Source organism: Octodon degus, unplaced genomic scaffold, assembly GCF_000260255.1.
Source record: "Octodon degus isolate 3935 unplaced genomic scaffold, OctDeg1.0 scaffold00170, whole genome shotgun sequence".
NCBI classification, from domain to species: Eukaryota; Metazoa; Chordata; class Mammalia; order Rodentia; family Octodontidae; genus Octodon; species Octodon degus.
The window spans coordinates 4,919,271-4,943,512 of NW_004524746.1; the positions used below are offsets into that span (position 1 = coordinate 4,919,271).

At 39.4% G+C, this 24,242-nt stretch overlaps 1 protein-coding gene and 1 pseudogene across 1 annotated transcript in view; both read right to left on the reverse strand.

Moving 5' to 3' along the window:
• LOC101585935 overlaps positions 1-7,170 on the reverse strand; it is a 30,387-nt pseudogene extending 23,217 nt beyond the window's left edge.
• A 5,861-nt stretch (positions 7,171-13,031) lies between these two features.
• Iqub (IQ motif and ubiquitin domain containing) overlaps positions 13,032-24,242 on the reverse strand; it is a 111,588-nt gene continuing 100,377 nt past the window's right edge. The window contains exons 10-12 of the mRNA XM_023703433.1: positions 23,673-23,921; positions 17,052-17,237; positions 13,032-13,641 (exon numbers count right to left, since the gene is read on the reverse strand). Of these exons, the coding sequence (XP_023559201.1) occupies positions 13,459-13,641; positions 17,052-17,237; positions 23,673-23,921 (618 nt within the window). The 3' untranslated portion in view covers positions 13,032-13,458. The remainder of the gene's footprint in view (positions 13,642-17,051; positions 17,238-23,672; positions 23,922-24,242) is intronic.

Here is a 24,242-nt window from a genome sequence, read left to right on the forward strand (position 1 = left end):
GGGTAGGTGGATGTTCAAGAAGAAGGGGATGGTGAATGAAAGCAAGAGACAGGAAAGGAATACTGTGGAACTGTCCTGCTTCAAGGTTGTATATGGTGAGATTTTTGGACTTATGTGCAAACATGAGAATTATATAATTCTTTATCCTATTTTTAAAACATAATCTAATTTTTAAATGTCTTTTATCATATTACATAGGGACTTAAAGTTCAACATATCAATACTTGATGAAAAATACCTGTTCCTTATTATGCCTAAGATGTTTGATATGCAGACAGATAGTGAGATGAAGCTTAATAGCCTAAGTTTTTTGATAATAACAATAAGCTTGTCTTCTGGATGGTTAACAACCTAAGTTTGCAGACCAAAATTAGAGAAAAAGGAAGGCTGCAAGGAAAGCCAACATATTGGCCCTAACCTTCTAAGGTCAAGTAAGACTCAGGACATTTGAGGTCTTGTACTGTAAAGTCATGTAACTCAATAGTGTCCCAAATTTTCTGATCAAGGAGATTATGGGGCCAAAAATGAAATTGATCAGTGATGTAGAGTGTGCCTAAAGAGAGTCACATGGAGAGAAAACACTCTCTCAGGCTTTCACAGAGAGCACATTGGCCAAGCAATGGCCATGACTCATCCACATGGCTGACACAAGACAAAGGTTCTACAATCTGAGGTACAGGATCTCAGGATAAATCCTGAGGGGATTTCGCTGACCTTCTCAGACCCAAAAGCTACAACTCTTGTTGCATAAGTCCTGCTTTACCTTGGTCTTAACCATCCAGTAGACAAGTATGAGGACAAAATATAGGAAGTAAAGCCATGCTGTTATATTGAGCTGTGAGGGGCTCAGGTCAATAATTTCTGATATTGCCAGTTAAACAGAAGACCCAATGCTATTATGGGCTACTGGACTCTTTTAGAATTTTTGCTGAGTTTACACACCTATAATATTCAAATAACAGAACTTAACAAAAAAGGGGATACAGATCACTATCCATTTTGTATCTGTGCATTCAAAGTGGTTAGGATAAGTATATAGTTACATTCTCTTAATGAATAGAATGATTTTTTCTAATGGTGTTTGTAAATAGGATCTGAAGTCTGCATCTTGTACAGTAATTAACCACTAAGAAGAATGTATGCAGTGTGTTTATTATTGAAACTGTCCTAGCAATTTGATTTGAAACTGTCTCATTGATATTTGTTTATCATTAAAATTATGAAAAAGAAAAAAGAAAACAATTCATGGCCTGGGGAGATGGCTCAGTGGAATAAGCCCTTCCCTGGCAAGCACAAGGGCCTCAGTTTGATACCCAGTTCCGAAGAAAAAAAAAATTCAAACAAGTAAGCTCTACTCATGTAACACACATTAGACACTGCCTGTGTTGCTCCAAAGTGTTACCAACTTATATTATATATGAGGAGGCACAGAAAAACTACACTCATGTGTCAGAACATCTATGTGGCATCTCTGAGCATACACAGTGTTTTTGCTTGATTTGTAGCCCCAACACCTAATTAAAGTCCACAGTAAGCTCAAGAAATATGATTGAATAAAGGAGTAAGTGAATAGATTAGGTGGGATGACCTTGGAAAACAGAGATAAGAAAGAGATAGGAAAGAATAGCAGGGGTAAAGGCCAGCATGCGAAAATGCATCTTAGCTGAGACAAGTTGTAAGTATGGATGAATTGGCATTTGAAGCATTACTAAAAAGTCCAATATCTTTCTCTCATTTCTTGTGCTTACACCTAAATTAATTCACAAACCAGATACTAAAAGAAAATGTTAGACTTCAGGAAATTATTTTGTTGGACAGCCAAAAATTAGACATTCTAACTTGAGCAAAATGTATATACTCTGTTTAAGATTAATTTGTTTCTTCACCCCTAGTAACCATCCATATTCACACCAACTAAGTTGAGTCAACAAGGATTAATAATTTTCAAATAATTTTGATATGTATAAAATATTAACTCTATAATTTGAGATCTTCCTTGCCATGTTTATGTTGGGATTGCATTTTAATTCTGCATTATAAGTGCAAATCAGAAAATTTAAATTCAGTATGTCTTTCACAAATGCCCTGGAACAGCTGTCCACAGTATGATAATGAAAAATAGGTGTTGATTCTAGCATTACCAAAAGCTGCTCATATTTGAAAGGGTCATCGTCTAGTATTTATTTTCCTCTCCTAATTACATAAATTAGCAACACTGTGAAAATACTTCCCTCTGAATCAAGATTGAAAACTGAGTATATGTATATGATTTTAAGTTGGCCTTCATTAATAACATTCAGTCATTTGTGTGTGTATTATACTTGTATTCTTGTATTATAGTATAAGAAATTTTGTCATCTGCCGTGAATCAACTTTAAATTGGTCAACATATAGCCAAGAAATCTCTCCAAGCTAAGATCATCTAGTAGTTTTCTTCAATAAAAACTTTAGGGGCCGGGGAAATGGCTCAGTGGAATAAGCGCTTCCCTGGCAAGTGCAAGGCTCTGAATTCAGTCCCTGGTTCCACCAAAAAACAAAAATAAAAAGAAAATAAAAACTTTACTATGGGGGGCCCGGGAGATGGCTCAGTATAATAAGCATTTGCCTGGCAACACAGGGCCTGAGTACAATCCCTGGTTCAGCCAAAAAAAAAAAAAAAAAAACCCTTTACTATGTTTCCTGCTCAAACAGTCATACATTTAAATACATATTACTATTTTTACAAAAGGCAGACAATACAATAGATTTAGAGTCCAACATGATGATTTATGATGCCTACTTTGGGGTGACACACAATTTCCCCTATAAGCAGATCTCGGCCCCAATAAAATAATGTAGTACATTGCATATAGTAAGGCACTGTAGCATACTATCAGAAAAATACCCTTTGGATTTTCCAGAAACACTGACTTGTGAAATTTAATGAGATTGACATAATATTATATTTAAAAATGTAAAACATGTTCCTTTCCAATTAGTGCTAGCCCTCAGCCTGTGGGAAACATAAATTATAACCTGTTGGTTTAGGAAACATCATTATTTAATCATTTACTATCTTCAAATATTTTCCTTGTGAGTCTCAAACTCCAGTTCAGTGGACTGTTTATGTGTTCCTTGCAAGAATATCTCCATTGGGCAGTAAGATCTACAAATCCAATGAGTTCCAGATGGAAAGAATGGTAAGTACAAATTCTTCATGTAGGTGATACTGCAGAGTAGGGACAGAGGTCACTTCTCAGCCTTAACTCTTTGTACCTGCCCCATGCATTCTGAAGACAGGACAGACAGCAACTTCTCCAGCGTTGGCCAGCTTTGCCTTTGCCTGCCAACCTACACAGTGGGAATGTGAAGAAGATAACACTGCACACTGCCCAGAAACTTCAGATGTCCATCGCATCCTGCAGGACAGCACCCAAACTCTTGGACTTGTCACACAGAGGGTGTTAAACTGGTCCTTTAGCAGTCTACTTCCTCCCATTTTATCAAGCCATTTATTTCTGAGAGACAGGGACATTGCAAGTGAACATGAACCCTTTATCACACTAAAATAATTCCATTACCTCCAAAGTAATTCCTTGTGAAGGCAGGCAGTGTGTGACACCATGGCGTTAAGCTTTCAGTAGGTTTACAACTCTGTGGACTAAAATAACCAAAGTAGACAAGACAAGAACAAATGCATATTTTTATTTTATTTTATTTTATTTATTTAATTTATTTTTTTTGTGGCAGAACTGGGGATTGAACTCAGACCCTTGTGCTTGCCAGGGAAGCGCTTATTCTACTGAGCCATCTCCCCGGCCCCAACAAATGCATATTAAGGATTTATCTTCACGATGACAAGTTTCTGTCCCCTGCATAATGGAAAGGAGCCAATATAATCAATAAGCCACCAGATGGCCTGCTGATTTCCCTGAGAACTGTTACCTTCTCGCAGTCTCTTATAGCCGTAAGGTGCTGTGGCTAGGTACTTGGCTACAATGGCACCTCTGATGGCTGATTCATTGTGTCACCATGAGAAGCATTTACAAGCTTACCTAAGTGACTCAGCAGTTCCAAATCCCGGGGTGTAGCCTGCTGAAAATATAGGGCAGAAAGGAGGTTTGCTCTCCCCTCCTTTTCATTCCTGCTGCTTTCGCTGTCCTGAACTGCCCTCTGCCATGCTGCCCTGCACTGGAGACAGCTGCATATGGACTGAAACATCTACAAAATGTGAGTTTAATAAATCTTTCCTTCCTTAATTTTGGGCATCAGGTATTTTGCCTTGGCAAGGAGAGAAAAGTAACACAGACAGTACCCAATTTAGTTCTGATAAGAAAACTCTTCATTGTTAAACCCATCAATAAGCTCCATCCTTACTTGCACAGTTACATCAGAAGTGGTTTCACTGGCTGGGTAAATAGCTTGGCAGTCTTAGCACCTGCCTGGCAAGTGCAAGGACCTGAATTTGATCCCCAGTACCACAGGCCATGCTGGCCCTGCATTGTGCCAGCCAACAAAACTGGGCATGGTGGTGCATGCCTGTAATCTCAGCACTGGGGAGGCTGAGATAGGAGGATCACTATGATTCTGAGCTGCATAGTGAGACCCTTTACCAAATAAACAAAAAAATATTTAAAATGTCCTAAATTAAGAGAAGCAAGTTCCATGGAACTTTTGCCTAGAAGCAGGCAGAATCTAGAATAACATTGGCAAAATGCAAAAAAAAAAAAAAAAAAAAAAACAGCCTCACTGAGTACTTAAAATAGCAAAAGAGGCTGACTTAATCACCAGATTGATTAGTGACAGTATCCTGCACAATGAATGCCCCTTGGCACACATGCGTCATATCTATCCTCCCCCCGAGCTTTCTACCAATGTCCTTTTCCACATCTCTTATCAGTTGATGAACTTTTCAGGCACTACCATGGATCTATAGATTTATAAAACTCCCATTCCAAAAAAGACATAATCATATATACCACCTAAAATTCTGCCTCCGCTAGAATTCGCTTTATCATTGTCTTCCACAACTATCCTAAATTGAACTGTTGCTCAGGGCTGAGTAGACTCAGCCCCAAAGCAAACCACCTATTGACAGGTGGAACAGGTCCTTCTCTGAATCAGCTCATTTCTTTCTTTCTTTTTCTTTTTTAAAGTGTATTTAATACAGGGCCTACAGGGTCTCACTACACAGATCGGACTCATAGTGATCCATACTGTTTTTCAGCCTCCCAAGCGCTGGGATTACAGGCACGCTACCATGCCCAGTCTCATTTGCCATCTCAGCACACCCCAGGGGTGGGGCCAGCACAGCTGGATGGGGACCAAATCCCAGGCCCCTGCGTCTGCCTAAGCAGCTGCTTTAATCCGTTGAGTTATCTGGCCTGCCCTTGAATCAGCTCATTTCTAAAAATCAGCTTCATTTACATGAGCGTAAAGAAATCCCAGTGAAGCCACAGCTTAGTTGAGGGATGCACAGGAAAATGGGCAATGAGAAGGGATACACTGCAAGAAAGTTTACGGTACTTACTTTATGTGGTTTCCATACAACTTCTAGGTCTACTATAGCATTCATATGTCTGTATTTATGACTGTCTAGTGACCTATCATCTATTATTTCCACATTACAATGAAATGATGCTGTGCATAATCACCTTCATGATTGGGTGTGTCTGATAACTCACAGCTCATTACAAGCATTTTGAGTAGCCTAGTCACGTAAAAAATCATTAGGTGCCAGTTTCTACCATGACCCAACAAAAAGTGAGGTGAATTAGATGACTTGACCAGAAAGCAAGGCTTACTGCAGTGCCCCTGATCTGGACCTTGTCATTGTCTGGTGGGGCTCCGCTCAGCAGCTCTCTCCCTTCTGCAGATAAGACCACTAACACTGCCTGAGCTGAGACATGTGGCCCTAGCAGAAGAAAAACTTGTATGGGCATAGTGCTTTTATCACACTTAAAATGAATAGGTTAGAAGGGCTGGCCAAATAGCTCAGTGGATTAAAGCACCTGCAAGCAGGTACCTGGGCTGAGGGCTCAATCCCCAGGCCTGCCGCGCTGAGACTGCAATTGAAACTGGGTGTGGTGGTGTGTGCCTGTAATTCCAAGGCATATCACTATGAGTCTGATCTAGTAGTGAGACCCTGAACATTCTGCATAGCTTTCCCTAAAAAATAAAAAACTATCAGGTTAGAGTTCACTGGTTGATAAGTGAGAACACGGTACCTCATGGGACTTATATTGCCTCCAGAGTCCTAGAAGCCCAGTAAACATGGTGCTTTCTTTTATGCAGTGTGAAGCAAAGTACTTCTTACTCTAGAGAGGAAATTTGAATATTCCCAACTCTATCAGTCAATGTCTAGTCAGATGACAACATTGTAATTGAAACAGAAAAATTTTTATAAAGAACACTCAACTAGCAATAAGAGATGTATCACTATGAAGAGAACTCTAAAAACTTCAAGAACAGTGGATGCATGAAGCCGCCCACTATCTCCATGGTAGAGACACATCAACTAAGGAGAAAATAAGTTGGCAGGATGCCCTACTTGAGACTGAAATTCAGACCTTTGTGTACAAGGTGTAGATGTGGCAAAGAAGTTTGCTATGGAGGCTGGAGAGAAGAAAACTTCTCTCCATGGAAGATACAAAAAAATAAGTAAAATGACCACAGAAGTGGGCTGGAGTCATACAGCCTAGAAAGCCAAGGGGTGCTTAAAGCCACCAGAATGTATTAGAGACAAGGGAAGATTTTCCCATAAAGATTCCAGGGGGAGCAAAGCTCTTTCAACACCTTAAATTTGAACTTCTGCCCTGCAAGAACTATGGGAAAATGCATTTCTGTTGTTTTAGGGCACTAAGTTTGTGGTAATTTATTATGATGGCTCCAAGTAACTATTGCATCTATGTATTTCATTCGTGAAGATTTCATTATCACTGTTATAAATGATCACTTGTCATTCTTATAAATCTACAGGGTCACTTGATTCTGTCTCAAGGTCAATTCAAATTGTAGAAAAAGTACTTGATGTCCCCCAACATATTTTCAGTATACAAAACACCATTATTACTTGTAAGTACAATGTTGTGCAGCAAATCCCTACAACTCATTCATTTTGTGTAAATGAAATTTTATACCCACTGATTAGCAATTTCACTTACCCTTTATCCCATGGCCTGTGGAAGTCATGATTGCTTCAGTTTGTCTTTTTTAAATATCTCTTAGAAATGACATTGCATATGTAGTCTTTGAAATTTCTGACTGGCTTATTTCTTTTTCTTTCTTTCTTTTTCTTTTTTTGACTTATTTTATTTAGCATTGTTATGACTTGTGTGTTTTTGTCCCCTCAAAGCCTCATGCAATCATGGGGCAGACTTCTAGAGTTTGTGATTAACTCATGATCCACTGGGATTATGAGTGTGAGTGCTGCTGGGATTATGGGTGTAAGTACTACTCCCAGCCTAGGGCAGATTGTTTCAAAGCAATTTAAGAAAGACAGACTTCCTCTCTGTTGCCATTGTTGTGCTACCCCTCCATTTTGCTCTCTGCTCTTTGCCGCCACCATGAAAGGTTGCTGTCTGCCATGTGCCAGTGTGCTTTGAAGTCAGCCGAGTATGGATTGAAACCTCCACTAACTGTGAGCTAAATAAACCTTTTCTTACTTCATTTTGGGTGTATTTGTCCCAGCAATGAGAGCACAGTAACTGAAACAGAAGTTGGTACTGGAGGAGTAGGGTCATTGCTGTGGCTAAACCTGACCATGTGGATTACAAGCTTTTGGGAATGGCTTATGGGAAGAGATAGGAAAGGTTCAGAGATGTCACCTACAAGAGAAGCACTGGAACAGTTTTAGCTGTTCTGTTGGGGAGAGTCTGGTCCAAACTCAGAAGACCAGAAGGGTGATAGAAAGCCTGCCTACAACTGTTGGGAAGAAGGACTGTATTGGCTGTGCGACTCCAGATCATTTGTGTTTAGGCTTGGCAGAAAATTTGTCTGCATTTAGCTTATGTCCAGAGACTTTGCCTGAGACTGAGAATAAGCATGGTGGGCTGATTAATCTTTCAAAAGAAATCTCAAAGCAGCCAAATATTAAGCAAGTGGCATGGATATTGTTGGGGTTTTTAGTCAGATTTATGTTGAGAATCAAGAGCAAAGAGCTCAGCAATATGATTTAAATGTGAGTTTGGCCAGAAAGGAAGCTCCAATAAAGCTGTGGAATGTAAAGATAGAACTGAGAAGATCATCATTGTCCAGGAGGAACAAAAATATGTAGAGGATGGCCTGAGGGCATCACAGAAGACAGAAAGTCTCCACCCTTTGTAACCTCAGAATTGCAAAGGTCAGAAATTTTTCCTTGTGGGGAAAGCCGCAGAGCCCCAGGTTCCAGAAGGGTGCCAGCATGGAGAATTTATTCCTAAGAATCAGCCTCAGAATGCCGAGTGATCCAGGCACTCAACCCCTAGAACCAAGAGAGAAGGAAGCCTGGCTACTGCTCTAGCTGACAGCAGACCCTGACATCATCCATGTGGTGTTGGTTTTAGGTGCTTGCAAAATGCAGGAGTTCTGAGGTTATAAAGGCTTCCACCTCAAGGTCAGAAGGCCTGGGAAGCCAGGGAGTGTGCCCCTGGGAGGGCAATATGTGAAGCTGTGAGTGAGAAGCCTATTCACTGGAAACCACAGAAGTCTGGAAATCTAGGAACATGGATCATATAAGGGAAACTGTAAAGAGGAAGCAAAGTCTGCCTAAGAGAGATGCCATGGGAGCTACCACCAAGAGTGCCGTAGGGGCAGAGCCATGTAAGGCCTTTGGAGCTCACAACTCAGCACAGATTGCTTTGGATGTTCCACATGGAAATATAGGATTTAATGTTTGTCCCACTGGAGTTTTGGACTTGTGTTGGTCCCAGTACTTTGTATTCCCCTGTTGTTTGTAACTTTTGGAATGGTAATGTTTGTCTTATGCCTTTGAATGTTGGAATTAAATTTTCTTTTGTACAGGGGCTCACAGATAAGACTTTGCCTTGGAGCTTGGAGGAGACTTGAGACTTGGACTTTTCAGCAATGCTAAAACTTTCGGGACTTTGGTAACTCTTAGAGATGGACTAAAATGTCGTTTGCATAAAGGAATGTGCATGAGTCTTTGGGGGCCCAGGGGCAGAATGATATGGTTTGTGTGTATTTGTCCCCCAGAACCTCATGCAATCATGGGGAAGACTCTCAGAATTTGTGATTAATTCATGATCCACTGGGATTATAGGTGTGAGTCTACTCCCAGCCTGGGTGGATAGCTTGAATGCAACTTAAGAGAGACAGACTTGCTCTCTGTTGCCGTTGTTGCTGCTACTCCTCCATTTTACTCTCTTATCTTTGCCTCTGCCAGGAACGGTTGCTTTCTGCCATCTGGTGCTCTGCCCTGGAGCCAGCCAAGTATGGACTGAAACCTCCAATAACTATGAACTAAATAAACCTTTCCTTACTTCAATTTGGGTGTTGGGTATTTGTCCCAGTAATGAGAGAAGAGTAACTGAGACAAGCATAGTATCATCAAGTTTCATCCATATTGTAAGATATTACGAGATTTCTTTTTTGAAGCCTGAATATTCCGTCATATGAATACATGACCCTTTTGTCTACTCATTATCTATGGACATTCAGCTGTTCTCTTATTTTGGCTATTGGTAATGTGGGATTACCAATACCTGTTTAAGATCCTAATTTTACTTCCTTAAGATACTTAGAAATGGGATTGTTGAGGCATATGGTAAATTTTGAGAGATCTTCTTGCTACTTGACACAGCAGTTGCACCATTTTGCATTTCCACCAGGAAGGGACGAGCATTCCCATTATCTGCAACCTTCACCAGCACTTGTATTTTGCTGTTCTTCACCTAGAGCTTCTTAGAAATCCTCTCACAGGTTTGTCTGATAGATAAGCTCCATCCTCCAGCTTCTAACATGTGAGACCATATCTTTCCCACTACGTCGGGTTACCAAAAGCTGCTGTAGTGCATCTATCATCACATCAGAACTACAGGGATCAGCTACCACAGAGCATCTCATGGGCCACCAAGGCATTTCTTAATCTCTGCATCTTACTATCTCTAAGAAGTATCAGAAAAGGTTCTCATGGTAGATCTGCCCCAGCTTCCTTAGGCAATGGTGTTTAAAACTCTAGCATTTCAAGCTCATTGCTATCAGCCATTTCTGAGTCTCATCTTCAGTGTATATATCCAACAATTATGCAGACTTTGAACATGTTAAATCCCACATTCTAGGCAACAGCATAAATTTGGATGTATATAATATTCACTTCACTGTTTTTTAGTCTAATACTCTTAGAATCTGCTTTTCTACATGCTTTTCCAGTGTACATATTATTTCAGACCAGACTACCCCTTGTTTTCCTTACCAGTATCTTTCTATTAGCCTAAAATCTAAAAGAAGCACAAATTTAGTTGAAGACAGCCCTGAAAATTTTACAGTTAGGCTCCAGACTTAATCCTAGCTGTGCTTTCCCTGCATATACAGGAAATAAGGAATATGTTATAGCTATCATAAAGGCTTTCTCAGTTATTGTTAGTCTTACATTGGCCATTCAATGCCCTTAATTTAACTTTTTAAAAATAAATCTACTGTAGAATAAGAGGTACTTCTGCCACAATCCTTGTCATTGAAGTGACCAATGGCTGCAGTCACTGCATCTCCTGGCATTTTATTCTCCATCTGCATCCCATACTGTGCCACCGTTGGTGATAATCTGAGTACGATGCTACTGTGTGCTGCATAATTTCACTGTCCTCTCTGCCTGGCAAGGATGTCATCTATATGCTTTTCAAATGCGTCAACAATCCACACATATGAGTCCATTTTTCAGGTCAGTTTCCTGGGACCAATTCCTGCTTCTACTTGGGTCCAGCAGGAACTACTTGTTACACTCAAACTGCTTGTTTTGAGAAGTATTTAAGAAAAAGACTGTTTATAAAGAAGCAAATATGACTTAAAATCAATAAGAAAAAGCAAAGCTAGCTACATAATGATACTATTCACTTGTCAGCCTATGGAGGAAAAAGAATGACTTCCAGACTTCAGAGTTGTAGTGCGAGTTGACCACATACCCAGATCTGTGGTCTCAGGTACATAAAGGGAAGGCCACCACAATAAATACCCCAAATTTTATCTTTACTTCAATTCCCACATTTATTATTCAATCTTCTTAGTTCTAATCCACAAATCTTTTATTCCTATGAGCCAATGTTCTAGTTCTTAAAATATCTTATGTCTCTTTCTGACTACCCCCTCAGCATCCACACAAACTTGCTATCTGTGTCTATCTGGGCTTTGCTAGAGGAGCAGATACAAGATATACAAATGTGTAAGAAACTACAGGATTGGCATATGATGGTCAGCCACAGAGACTATAAGGAAGCGTGCAGAGGGCATCTGCACACTGGACACTGAAGGATTCAGTCCAGGGTCTGGAGCTCACTGTAGGGTTTCATGCAAGCCTGCATCAGGAGGCCAGTGGGTCTGTGATGGAAGGCTGATGAGTCTACACTGGAAGGCTGAAGGATCCAAGCCAGAAGCCAAAGAGTCTGCGCTAGAAGTCAGGAGACTACCTTCAAGCTGACTGTAGAAGATCAGAGCTCCTCCCAGAAAATGGAACCTCCATCCTTCCTCAATCCCCGTTTATACTCTTTAAGTAATGAGTCACTCTAGGGTGGAACCTCCATACCCTAGGATGTGGAATTGCTGAAATGATTTATATAAGCTTTTAACTTTCTCAAGTTGACAAAATCTGATCAACCACTACACTATCTTTCCAGTCCTCCTTTCTTAGAGCTATTAAATTCTTCTGAACTTTGCTGCGAAAATCTGTTATTTTACATCTAGTGTGAACCTGGATGTGTCTGTGTCGCACTGCTGCCCTTTTACCAATGGTGAAAATAGTCCCTATTCTGGTTTCATCTGTAATTTGTTGTTTGGAAAGATTCCAGAATGTCTGGATTGTCTATGAAAATAACAGCATTATAACACTTTCTCCCTGGATGTTTAGTTCTTGAACAATTGCCAGGGGCTGTACTTTTGTTATGGAAAGAAAAATTGTAGGCATCCTCGAAAATGTGCTGCTACAGTGTTGCGAAATATTTACATAGGACAAATATTTAGTTTGAAGTTTTTGGCCATGAAACTTGAAAGAGCACCCTCATTAATTACTGATTAGAATACAAAGAAGGGTTATTATGTCTTTCTATAATTATGCTGTGAGTGGAATCCCATTATTTCAATTATACACTTGTATTTTTCATTCTTTCCTTAGCTAGCTACTCTCTAGCCCTCTAGTGCTACTGCACCTTTTTCTACTTTGCTTTTTGCCCAGAAGCCATAGGAATTATGACTTCTCCTTCTGCTCTCCTCTTGGGTCCTGCCAATGGGAAACCCAAGCCAGAGACTGGAAGAAGGAAGATGAAAGTGGATGTTTTTTTCTCTTTCAACAAGATTGGCTGTTCCCGTGAAAACCAGTCACTGATCAAAATTACCTTTTTATCCTCTCTTTCTACAGTCCCAACTTCTCTCTCCCCAAGCTCATTTAAGACTACAAGTAGATATGGCACATATCATAGCAGCTCTGAGTTCCTGTGCTATTCCTCTAGCTTACATACTGCCCACATTTAAAAATAGGCTGTTTTGTAAATAAAACCCCCTTTGAATTATGCTATTCAAATGTGCCTCCTCTTTTCTGTTGAGATAGACTGGCAGGCCATTGTTCCCATCACAGGTCCTGGTATTTGCATAGTCAAGCTTACGCCCTTGGTTTATTGGAGAAGAACGTTGTCATAGTTGACTTGACCAAGTTTGTTCTTCCTGCACAGCTTCGACCTTGCCCCAGGGGGTTGCTCCCTCCCACCATGGCACAAGAGTTCCAGTTTACCTCCCTTCCTAGCATACCAGGCCAATTTTTGTGTTTCTTCATAGTTTCAGTTGTTTTATTGATATATGAAGAGGGTACAAAGTAAAAGTGGAGAACAAGAGGCAAATATTCAAATCTGAGTATGAGAATAAAGTTCTTTTAACCTACTTAGAAAGATTTTAAGGAGAGAATTCTATATATTTATCTCATTCATATACTATGCTCCTATAGTGATACTTTATTTTAAATAGATTAATTGCATTGAAAGTTGGGCCTAGGTTTCTTTGGTTACTCTGTTTTAACTATAAAGATTTAATTGATTAAAACCTTAATGTGGAAAATTCATAAAAACAAAATGGTCTCTTTACTTTTAACCATTAATTTTAGTAACAATATTGCAGGGCAGTTTAACAGTAACTGCTTAACAATCAAATATCCATATAGCGATGTTTTCATATAACTTATAGTACTATAAAAAGTAGAAAACTTTCACTTTCATATGATGTGACCTCTGTATTACTCTATGAGCAGTAGGCAATTTTCTCATCAAACAAATGTTTCCAGGCCCTCTAAGGACAAGGCGTCTGGGCTTGTATAATTTTTGGTGTAGTGTCTACGTGATATTTACTTCTAATCTCTTCTATTTCACCATCGTCAAGTATAAATGATGCCAGCACTGGAATCTGACGGAAGTAGTTCTTAGCCAGAATATGTTTGTGCTTGATTTTGTGAATAAAGACACGTCCATATCCCTGCAAAGACAAGAAAACCAAATCTTAATTAAGAGTTGCAGATATATTTGCTGGGTAAAACTGTCATAGATGAGTGTTTTTGCTTATCAATTCATTCATCCCAGAACACATTTTTTCTCATTTTGTGTATTTTCTTGTAGGGCTCAATTCCTATGATGCATTAGTCCAGAAAACTTTTGCCAGTCCCTCTAAATCAAAATCCCTGGAAGTTACCGACCCAGTACATATTTATTCTTAATTCCATCTGTACCCATAGGTTTGCCTTTTTACAGGGTAGGATGTATCCAGCTTTCAGCCTGCATTTGAGCGGGGCATGATCAGGTAACTGGGAAGAAGTTTTCATGAATATATGTACTCACACATATATGTGTGAAGTATGATCAGAAAATGCTGTGCATTTGCATAAAAAGCTAGAAAATTTCATTGCAATAAATCACACCTTGCCACGAATCCCCGTCAATATAGTCTCACTCCTTTGAACACACTAACCCCATCATGCCTGCGACTTTCGGAAGCTGCTCTCAAGGCTCTCTCTTCCACTGTCGCTGCCTTAATGTCCTGAATTCAAAATGTCTACCTTTCATGTCATTTTGATCTGGAAGAACCAGAGGTTATACAATGACAGATCTATGATGTAAAGGGGGAGAAGACACGCTATAATACTTTTACAAGCCTGTCATTTTGCTGGATAGCAAATGGCAGCAGCATTTACATATTTTTAGCACATTTTGTAAAGATATTCATAAAAGAAGACTTCTAAAACTATTTCAGAAAGTGGCCAGAATGGTGGGATAGATAAGTGTGTGTTCTGAGCGACAGAAATAGTTTGAGGGATATTAACAGCAATGTGTCCTGTACTGAAGTGACTTTTCTTAATTTGACTGTCTCAGTTACTGTAATCTCAATGCTGGGACGAAATACCCAACACCCAGAATGAAGGGAGGAAAGGTTTCTTTAGCTCACAGCTTGTGGAGGTTTCAGTCCGTACTCAGCTGGCTCCCAGGGAGAGTGGCACAAGGCAGAGAGTAGCCGTTCATGGCGGCAGCAAAGAGCAAAACGCAAAGGGAGTAGCAGCAGCTGTGGTAGCTAGCAAGCCTTTCTCTCCTGCTTACACTGTAATGCAGATTACCCACCCCAGGGCCAGGGTTAGCACTGACACACACAAGCCCTGCACTAGATCAAGAATTAATCAGAAACTCCAGACGCCACCCCATGACTGCATGAGGCTTTGGGAGGACAACTAGACATATTTTATTTTTATTTATTTATTTATTTATTCATTCATTTATTTTTTTATTGTATTTGCTACAGGGTCTCACTATGCAGCTCAGACTCATAGTGATCTTCCTGTTGTCGGCCTCCCAGCGCTGGGATTACAGGCATGCATGGCAGGCAGGACCGGGAATAGAACTCTGATCCTGTGCTTGCCAAGCAGGTGCTTAGTCTGCTGAGCTGTCTCACTCACCCCAAAAAAGCTTTTTAAGTATTGTTGTTTTTAATAGTGGAAAGACTCACCTATCAACCATCCCTAGCCTTTTTCCATATAGGGGAGGCAGATATAATGCAAGAAATGAAGATCATGATTCCATATTTTTACCTAATCTTATCAAAAATGATGAAACAAAGAGGGAGGTGGCAATGTCCTGCTGGTTGTTAGAACTGGGTCAGCACTAATTTATTTATTTATGTATTTATTTTTCATGGAACCAGGGATTGAATTCAGGCCCTTGTGCTTGCCAGGGAAGCACTTATTCCACTGAGCCATCTCCCTGGGCCCTAGCACTAGCTTTTAGTTAGTACTAATCATAGACTAACTTTTAGTTACTAATCACAGACTTAACCTTTAGTCTATGATTCTTTCTAGCTTCCATCTCTTGAGCGAATTCACAGAATAGACAACTTTTTCCATGCCTTTTTATAACTTGTGAAATTCGAGGAAGTCAAGATTATTCTAAATTTCAAGACTATTTACACCATGGGAAAGCAAATTCCTTTGTGTACTAAGAAATTTCTGGAAATGCTTTAACTTGCTGCAAAACATAAATTATTCTTTAACTGGACTGACTATTAATATTTAAATAATTACAACAGGCCTAACACATAAAAAGTGCAATTTTTTTTACTTTGGTTGTTTCTTTGCCCTATTTACAGAAATTCAGAGAGATTGGCATCTTGAAGTTCAAAATGCATGTGAACAGAACATTTAATTGGATACCACTATAATTTGATTATATACACAGAGGGATTTGTACGGATTAATTGAAGAAGCGCTGGAATATCAGCTTTGGGAACGAACTTCAGTCTCATTGTACGTCCTAGATGAAATGATACTGCTAGAATTGGCTTGTCTTCCAGTGATAAAATATTTATGAGGCAGCTTAGTACACCAAGTATAGCATTTAACACAGCTTCAATTTGTTGCTGTCCTTTTTCAATCCCTAGAGTGAATTTTTTTAGCCTGGCTTCAAAAAATTACTGGAAAAAAAAAGCAGCTAAAAGCTTAACTAGTTTCTTTTCTTTATATCTCCTTCCTCCAAAAAATTAAAAATAAATAACATGAGGCAGGGAATACTACTATTCAAATTAACTATTGCATAATGTCATTTCTTTATTTTCCTGGCATCTTGCATGGACTCGAAGGCACAGCAATTTAATCAGTTGAAGGCAGAGAACTAATACCAGTCCTTGGGATCCCAAGCACACTTAGAGTGAATGGAGCACTCCACAAATTCTTCAGAGACCCTTCGATTTTGTTCATCAAAATGTTTTACAGATTGTATCTTGTGAGTTAGTGAAATTAAATGGCATTTAATTTCTGCAGAGCTTTCTCCAGTCCTACTTAGCTGGAAGCAAATGAAAAATGATGCCTCATCAGCATGATTGCCATGAAGCACGCAGAATTATGAAAAACGTTCATTTGACAACTGAGTGATTTTAGGTAGACTCATGAGGATTAATCAAAGGAGGACAAATTTTGGATTCTAAATGCCTGTCTGGTGGTAATAGCTCATTAATTATTCAAAAAATACATGCTAAACTTGTGACAGCTACTATCGTACATTTTAGAATTGCAGATGCAAAAAAGTGGAACAGGTCCTTGCCTTCATGGAATTCACTGTGGTATAAACATGCCTGAACTTGCTGTTGGGAGAAAGAAGAATGTGGTGTCACACTTAGATAAGCAAGACATTCATATTTGTTAACCTGCTATGTGTCTTCTATACCTTTTTATTTCAATCTCTGCAATATGCACCATCCACATATTTTGTTACTGTTAACCCACAAGTTCTATCTCCTAGCCCAGTGGATACATTTGGGTCATTTATGGAATGCATTTACAAAGGTAATCAAATTACATCTAACCACTCCAATGACTAAATTAACTTCCCAAATAAACTTCCTCTTCTTACCTGTTCAATGCTTTCCAGCTTGAGATGAGCAGCGGCTTCATCTTTGGTGAGGAGAATGCAGTTCCAGGGAGACCACTGCAGGGACTTATCCCACCTGACCATGACCAGGTCATTGAGATCATCCCAGGCACTGAGCACAGACTGGGGAGCCCAGATATTCTCTATCAGGTATTGAATATCTTGGAGCTGCAGACAAAGGAAGTTTGAAAGTAATTTTCTTTTATTCTAAATTAAAATGCTTTAAAATCATATTACTTGAGAAGGGACCAGGGAGATGGCTTAATAGGATAAGTGCTTCCCTGGCAAGCGCAAGGGCCTGAGTTCAATCCCTGGTTCTGCAAAAAAAAAAAAAGAGCACAGGCACTTGAGAACATAACTAAATTATATTGACTGCATTAATGAGCATCCTTCTTTCATAAGGCTGCAGTGGCGTACAATAGTCCCTTCTATGTCACCAAATGTCTGCCCATTGTGGCCTCACTACACCATGAATCTCACACTATGACTCCGTCTTTCACCTCCAGTAACCTGAATGTATTTCTTTCTTTTTTTTTTAACATTTATTTATTTATTTATTGTGTGTGTGTGTGTGTGGCCAGCTCAGCCCACCAGGGGGCAGGGCTGGCTGGCATGTGGTGCTGGGGGATTGAACCACAGTCCCTGTGCTTTGCCAAGCTTGTTCCAAGTAGGTGCTTTAGACCACTGAGCCATCTCACCAGCCCCAACCTGAATGTATTTCTTACAGAGCTACTTACTTATACCTTAGTAATACCTTACTAAATATATGGCACTAAATATATTTTGTAAAAACCATTGATGACTATTCTTAGGACCATGATTAAGGTCTTTCTACAGCTATTTCCTGACATTTTACAAGTGAGGAATCTGAGACTTAATAAAGATGAAATTTAGTGTCATATATAAGATTTTGTTGTTCTAAAGAAAATAAGGCAAGATATGGAAATGAAATAAGCATTTCAACTTTTAAAAAACTTAACAATTGCATTAATGAAAACAGATTAAACCTAGACTTCAACCAAATCTCCAATGGACTAAGGCAAGTGCTTTATCACTGTGTTACACTCAAGTGCCTTGGAATCACTTTCTATCATTAGTTCTATATATGAAAACTTACAACAGTAAGAAAAGAGTACACCTGACAAAGCATAAACATTGGAAACAGAATTAACATTTTTTTTAAAAACTTGGGTAAGAAAGCATGAATATTTTCTATAAAATGAGCATTATAAAATTTAAATTTACTAAATTTTAAAAGAAAAAGAGCTTGTCACCATACCCTACTACAGAGTTTCCTAAATGCATAACTCATCGTATTAAGCTCTACTACCACAGCTTAGCTTGTAGTTAAGATAAGAAAAGACAATACTATAACAGCTGCCATGCAAAAGAATCTATAGGACATTAAAATATGTTTTATATATTTTCAGTTATATTCAAAATGTGTATCTTATTTACACTCTTTGCTGTAAATTGCATTGATTGTAATAATAATTTTAAGAATGTTACAAAGAGAATGAGATGTTTATTTGCATGTAAAGGTCAACTGTGCCCATGACTGTATGGTTGGTAATGAACTGGCCCCACTGTGCAGTAAGCCTTAGACTTGAAAGTGCTGCAGCCACGATAAGTAGTACTGCCCATTCCACAGTGCGTGTGGCTCTCGGAAACCAGCTGACTACCCAAACACTCAAAATCTGTAGGTACAAGAGCTCTCACTTTCTTTTAACCTTTCTTCTCTTTCTATCCTTCCTTTTTTGTTTTGTTTTGCTTTCTTTTTTTTTTTTCTTTTTCATTTATTTATTTATTGACACAGGATCTCACTGTGTTTCAGGCTGGCCTTGAACTTGCTGTGCAGTAATCATTGTTAATCTGTAGTTTTCAAACTATGAGTTGTTACCTCTTAGGTGATACCAAATTCTTCAAAGGAAAATTAGAATGAGTAGATCTGGATTCAGTAGAAAATATCAGAGGGCATCTATACTAATATAGGTAAACATTATTTTGGGAAAATTATGTCTCTGGATCAATAATAGATGGCCTGGGTTTGAATTCTAGTGATGGTACTCACTAGTGTAAATTTGGAAAAGTCAGTTAACCTCTCAGAGCTTAAATTTCTTCATCCACAGAATGAAAATAATTCCTATTTTCACAGAATTATTGTGTTAGATCAATCAACACATAAAGTTTGCAGAGTCATATAAGCACTGTTTGATTGTTGGTTATTATTATCACTAATATTGCTATCCATGCCCATGCTAAATTTTGATAAAAGCACATATTCTATATAGACCATGATCAAAATATATGAAAGCTATTGATTTTGAGACTTTTAACAAAGCACATTACATTTGAAAACTTTTTAAACACCTAAATTTTTAATTCATAGCATTGCCTATTTCACATTTAATATTAAATCTAATTTAGTTAATGTTAGTTAATGACTTTAATTACAGAAAAATTGACCTATTTGATAGTCTGTGAATACAACGTGATTGAGATCAATAGTTCCTTGTGGGTTGCCCTCATTAGTAAGTTGTTGATGCTGGGAGCTCCCTTGCTGTCCCCAGATAGCCTCCGGCAGTCTTGCTGGGGTGGGGGTGCAAGCACACGGCGTGCATGATCACGTTTGTTTCCCTTTGCATGAACACGGAATAAGTCTTGCCAGGAGATTGAACCCCTGCCTTGAATGATCATCTGTACATGGACATGAGGACAGATTATGCTTTTCTACAAGGAACATATGTGCTTTATTTATGTATGTATTGATTGATTGATTTTCTGTGTAATGTTTCTAGCAAGAAATATTAATTGAATAGAATAATATCCCACTAAAGAACATTTTAAAAGTTTTATCCCATCTTTTTCTAAAACCAAAATATGTGATTAGATACTATTAGTGCCCGTAGTTTCTGCTCAGGGAAAGGTAAGAAAAAGGACAGAAACTGGCCTCATCTTCTGTCTCCTCTTGCCCTTTTTAAGGCAGGTAGCTATGGGGTATTTCTCATGGCTCAACCCTCCCTCGTGGAAAATTTCAAACTTCTTTTGTATTTTAAAACTGAATAGAAGTCTTGCAAAGTTTGAGCAAAAAAGAAACCAGTGGAAATGTTATTCTGTCATTATTTAGTTTTGATAGGTTTGGGCCCTAGCGTAAATTGCTAAAATCATTATCGTGGTCATCTAATATGGCTGATGCCCTCAGGTCAACAGCTTCTGACATTGCCAGCCAAGTGGGAGACCCAACGCTGTTATGGACTACTGGACAATTTTGGAATATTTTGCTGAGTTCACACACCTATAATATTTAAATGACAGAACTAAACAAAAAAGGGGATACAGATGAATGACCATTTTGTATCTGTGTATTCAAAATGGTTAGGATAGACATACAGCTACATTCTCTTAATTCAGTGCATAAAAGGATTTGCTCTAATAGTGTTTGTAAATAGGATATCATGTCTGCATCTTGTACAACAAATAGCCACTAGGAAGGCAGTATGCAATGTGTTAATTATTGGAACTGTCCTACCAATTTGATTCGAAACTGTCTCATTGCTATTTATTTCTCAATAAAATTATAGAAAAAAAAGACCACCTCCCCCTTCTTCTCCAACTCAGCCCAAAACATAATTTACTATTACCCATCCCTCTGCCTCAGGGAAGCCCCCATCAGCTCCCTCAGGTATATCTAAACATGCCCTTCAAACCCCTCCCCCGGCAAAAGGCCATAAAAGCCTCAGCCTCCCTTTATCTAGTCAAGAGAGACAATTCCTCATCCTTCCCCACATTCTCTCCCAAGTCCTCAAAGAAAATAAAGCTGCTTTCCCTTTTTCCTTCTGCCTGTTTCTCTGCTGGGCCAATCACCTAAAAACACCTATCAAGTATCACCTAGAGTACAGTCCAACTGGGACTGCAGAGAATAGACAGGTCAAATGTCTACTCATTATCCATCTGTAAGAGCCAAAAAAAGCCTAGGAGAAGGTGTAGGGCCGCACATTTGAACTCAGTGACACCATGACATCATATTTATTTTCAAATATGGAGCTCCCCGATTATCAATAGGAACAGAACTTCAGTTCCCATACAACAGCTGCCAACGTTCAGGGTTTACCTTGACAATCCCATAAACTACCCATATCCACCATGCCTCGATTTCTTAGGACTTCTACATGAGCCAAAGAGCTCATTCATTCTTCCACTCATCTTTGTAGCAGCAGCCTCCCACTCATCTAATTGCTGGCATTCCTACTTCCCTTCCTCCCTCCAGCTCTTTCACTGTATTCTCTGGAACTGCTCTCATTCACCAGCCTCAGTATAAATGCCTGAGCAGCCTGCTATCAACAACCCTTGCTTCTCTCCTCCTTCTCAGCATCACAGCCCACATTTCTCATCATTCAGCTTCCTCCCATCTGAAATCTGCCACTCAGACATCTCAGTCTGACTGTATGCAGCAATTCCCTGGCTTCATTGGAATTATCAGCTTATTGTTCCTTTTTATGTTCCCATATTTTAGCATTTTTCTGATTTTTATCTTCCTATTTATAGCCTATATTACACATTCTACCTTTTTGATTATAGTATTGCCAGTACCCTATCCTTCCCTTTTTTCTTATGTTTTTCTTATAAAACATGTATGTAACTCTAATGATTTCAATGCGCCTCATTATTCTTGTAGTTAGCCAGACTGATACCACATAAAGTCACAGCCACTCATCTTAACTGTGTTATTATTATGGCTTCAATGTAAAATGTTCCCTAAAACTTCACATTCAGAGGTAGGTCAAGAGGGGCAGGTCACAGGAGGTGTGTCTTGGAAGATCCCAATGTCACCCTTGGCTCTGCTCCTCTCACCTGCTTCCTGGCCACATCCCTCATGGCTTTCTTCTATTGTGCTGTTCTGCCATGGATCCAGCCAGTGTTGACCAAAACCTGAGCCAAAATAAACTTGCCCTCCTTTAGTCTGTAGATGTTGGGTATTTTGTCTGAGTGACTGGGAAGGGGCTAACCCAGTCATTAAAAGCCCTTCACATGCATCTTTTCAGTTTTGATTTAGTTTTCACAGCTTGTCCTCCCCTATTTGCAGTGACTGGGAGACCACTATAAATATTGTACATGTTCTGTGGTTCTCTCCTTCATAGTATTTCTCAACAAAGGGAGATAGACCATCAGGAATCTGATAGACCATAGGATATGGAATGATTGTTTCCTCCTTCATTTCAATAGAGTTGGAAATCCTCATCTTAACAAAGGCCAACCCACACACCATGCTTTAGGGTCATATCCTCTTATATTCCTTTGTTCACATCATTTAAATAATTGTATAAAGACACTGTCCTGCCCTATAGTCAATCATCTATTTAATGTTCATATAATTTCTCTGTGAGTAGGTACTGCTGATGTTCCCATTTCACAGACAGGCAGCCTGCAGTGCATACAACTTCAGCACGTTGTGCAACCACAGGCAGAGCTGTTACACCATGGAGCTAGGATATGTTATGCTGGCTCCAGTGTTCTGCCCCTGTGCTTGCATCCCTTCATCATACCTGGCTTGTTGGTTGGTTGGTTGCTTTTAACAGCACTAAATGCATCCTAACTCCCCAATCTAAAAATTAGATTCCCACATTACATGTCACCTCTCCTGCAACAGAACAATCTCACTTCTGCCTCCAGGTGCCCATGCATGCTATTTCCATGATGCTCTATTTACCAAGGTCACCAGATGATCTCCTACCTACTCCTACCTACCTATTCTTTTGTCTCACCTTTAGGTCATATCCTCAAGGGAGCTTTTGCTGGCCCACAAAATACAGTCTATCATTTTTGATACCTCAAAGTACTTTGTATTTCCTCCTATAGCACCATTATTTGTTATTGCAGAAACATATAATAATTTTAATGTCTGTCTTAGTTACTCTTCTCTCGTTGCTGGGACAAACACCTGACACTCAAAATGAAGGAAGGAAAGGTTTATTTAGCTCACAGTTACTGGAGGTTTCAGTTCATACACAGCTGGGTCCAACGCAGAGCAGCACAGAGCAGAAAGCAACCTTTCATGGTGGCGGCAAAGAGCAAGAGAGCAAGGGAGAAGTAGCAGCAGCTCAAGCTGCTGGCTTCTCTTCCCACCTTACATTGTAATGCAAATTGCCTGCCCCAGGGTAGGGGAAGTACTCACACCTATGGGTACTTCTCAGTACTTACCCACCTATGGGTAACCCCAGCAGTACTAAGACCCATAATCCCAGCCTTGGATCACACATAATCCCAGTGGATCATGAGTTGACACAAATTCTAGAAGTCCTCACCCCATGACTACATGAGGCTTTGGGGGGACAAGGAGACACAAACCATAACAATGTCTGTCTTCTAACCTACAAAGTGTGATTCACTGGTGCATACCCAGGATATACCATAGTATTTAAATACCAAGAACATGTCTCCATGTAAAAGTCAGGAATTCAGCCATTGTCTGCAGTAGAAATGAACACAGCACTTCTGACTGGAGAATACGCTCAGCTACACTGCACTCTGTGTCACTCCAACCCATTAGAGGACCACCTCCTTCAGAGACAGACTCTAGGCTTTGGCAGCCCTTATTGAACACACCTGCATCAGGAAGGCAACCTGGGCGCCATCATCATAATTGGCCTCTGAAGAGTAGAGCCGTTGGAGTAAACATTTATATTTCAAAAAGGATTCCCGGCGCTGCGCCTCGTTCTCAAGGTGGATGCACTGACGACACTTGAATATGTGCTGTGAGGTAGAAGAAGCAGCAAACTCGGTCGAAGGCAGGTACAGCTGGCAACTGCGGCAGAAGTAAATCTTCTTATAAAACTTCAGTGGGTCTTGAGGGACCTAAGAAATAGAAAGGAAACAGGAGCAGGCAGGGCAGGGAGGAATGCAAAAGAAGGGATAAAAGGTCAGGCCAAACACTAAACAGAAGTACTGAGGACTAAGCATTTCAGTCTTTTGCCTTACAATTTTTGGTAGTAAAACAGTATATACATTTAAAACAATGAATTCCTCTGGATTAAAGAGTGATTGAGATGTGCAATCAAAGAGCTAGAAGGTAACATTTCTGGTTTTTTAAAATAAATAAATAAACATTTATTTATTTATTTATTTATTTATTTATTTATTTGGTACAAGGTCTCACTATGTAACTCAAACTCGTAG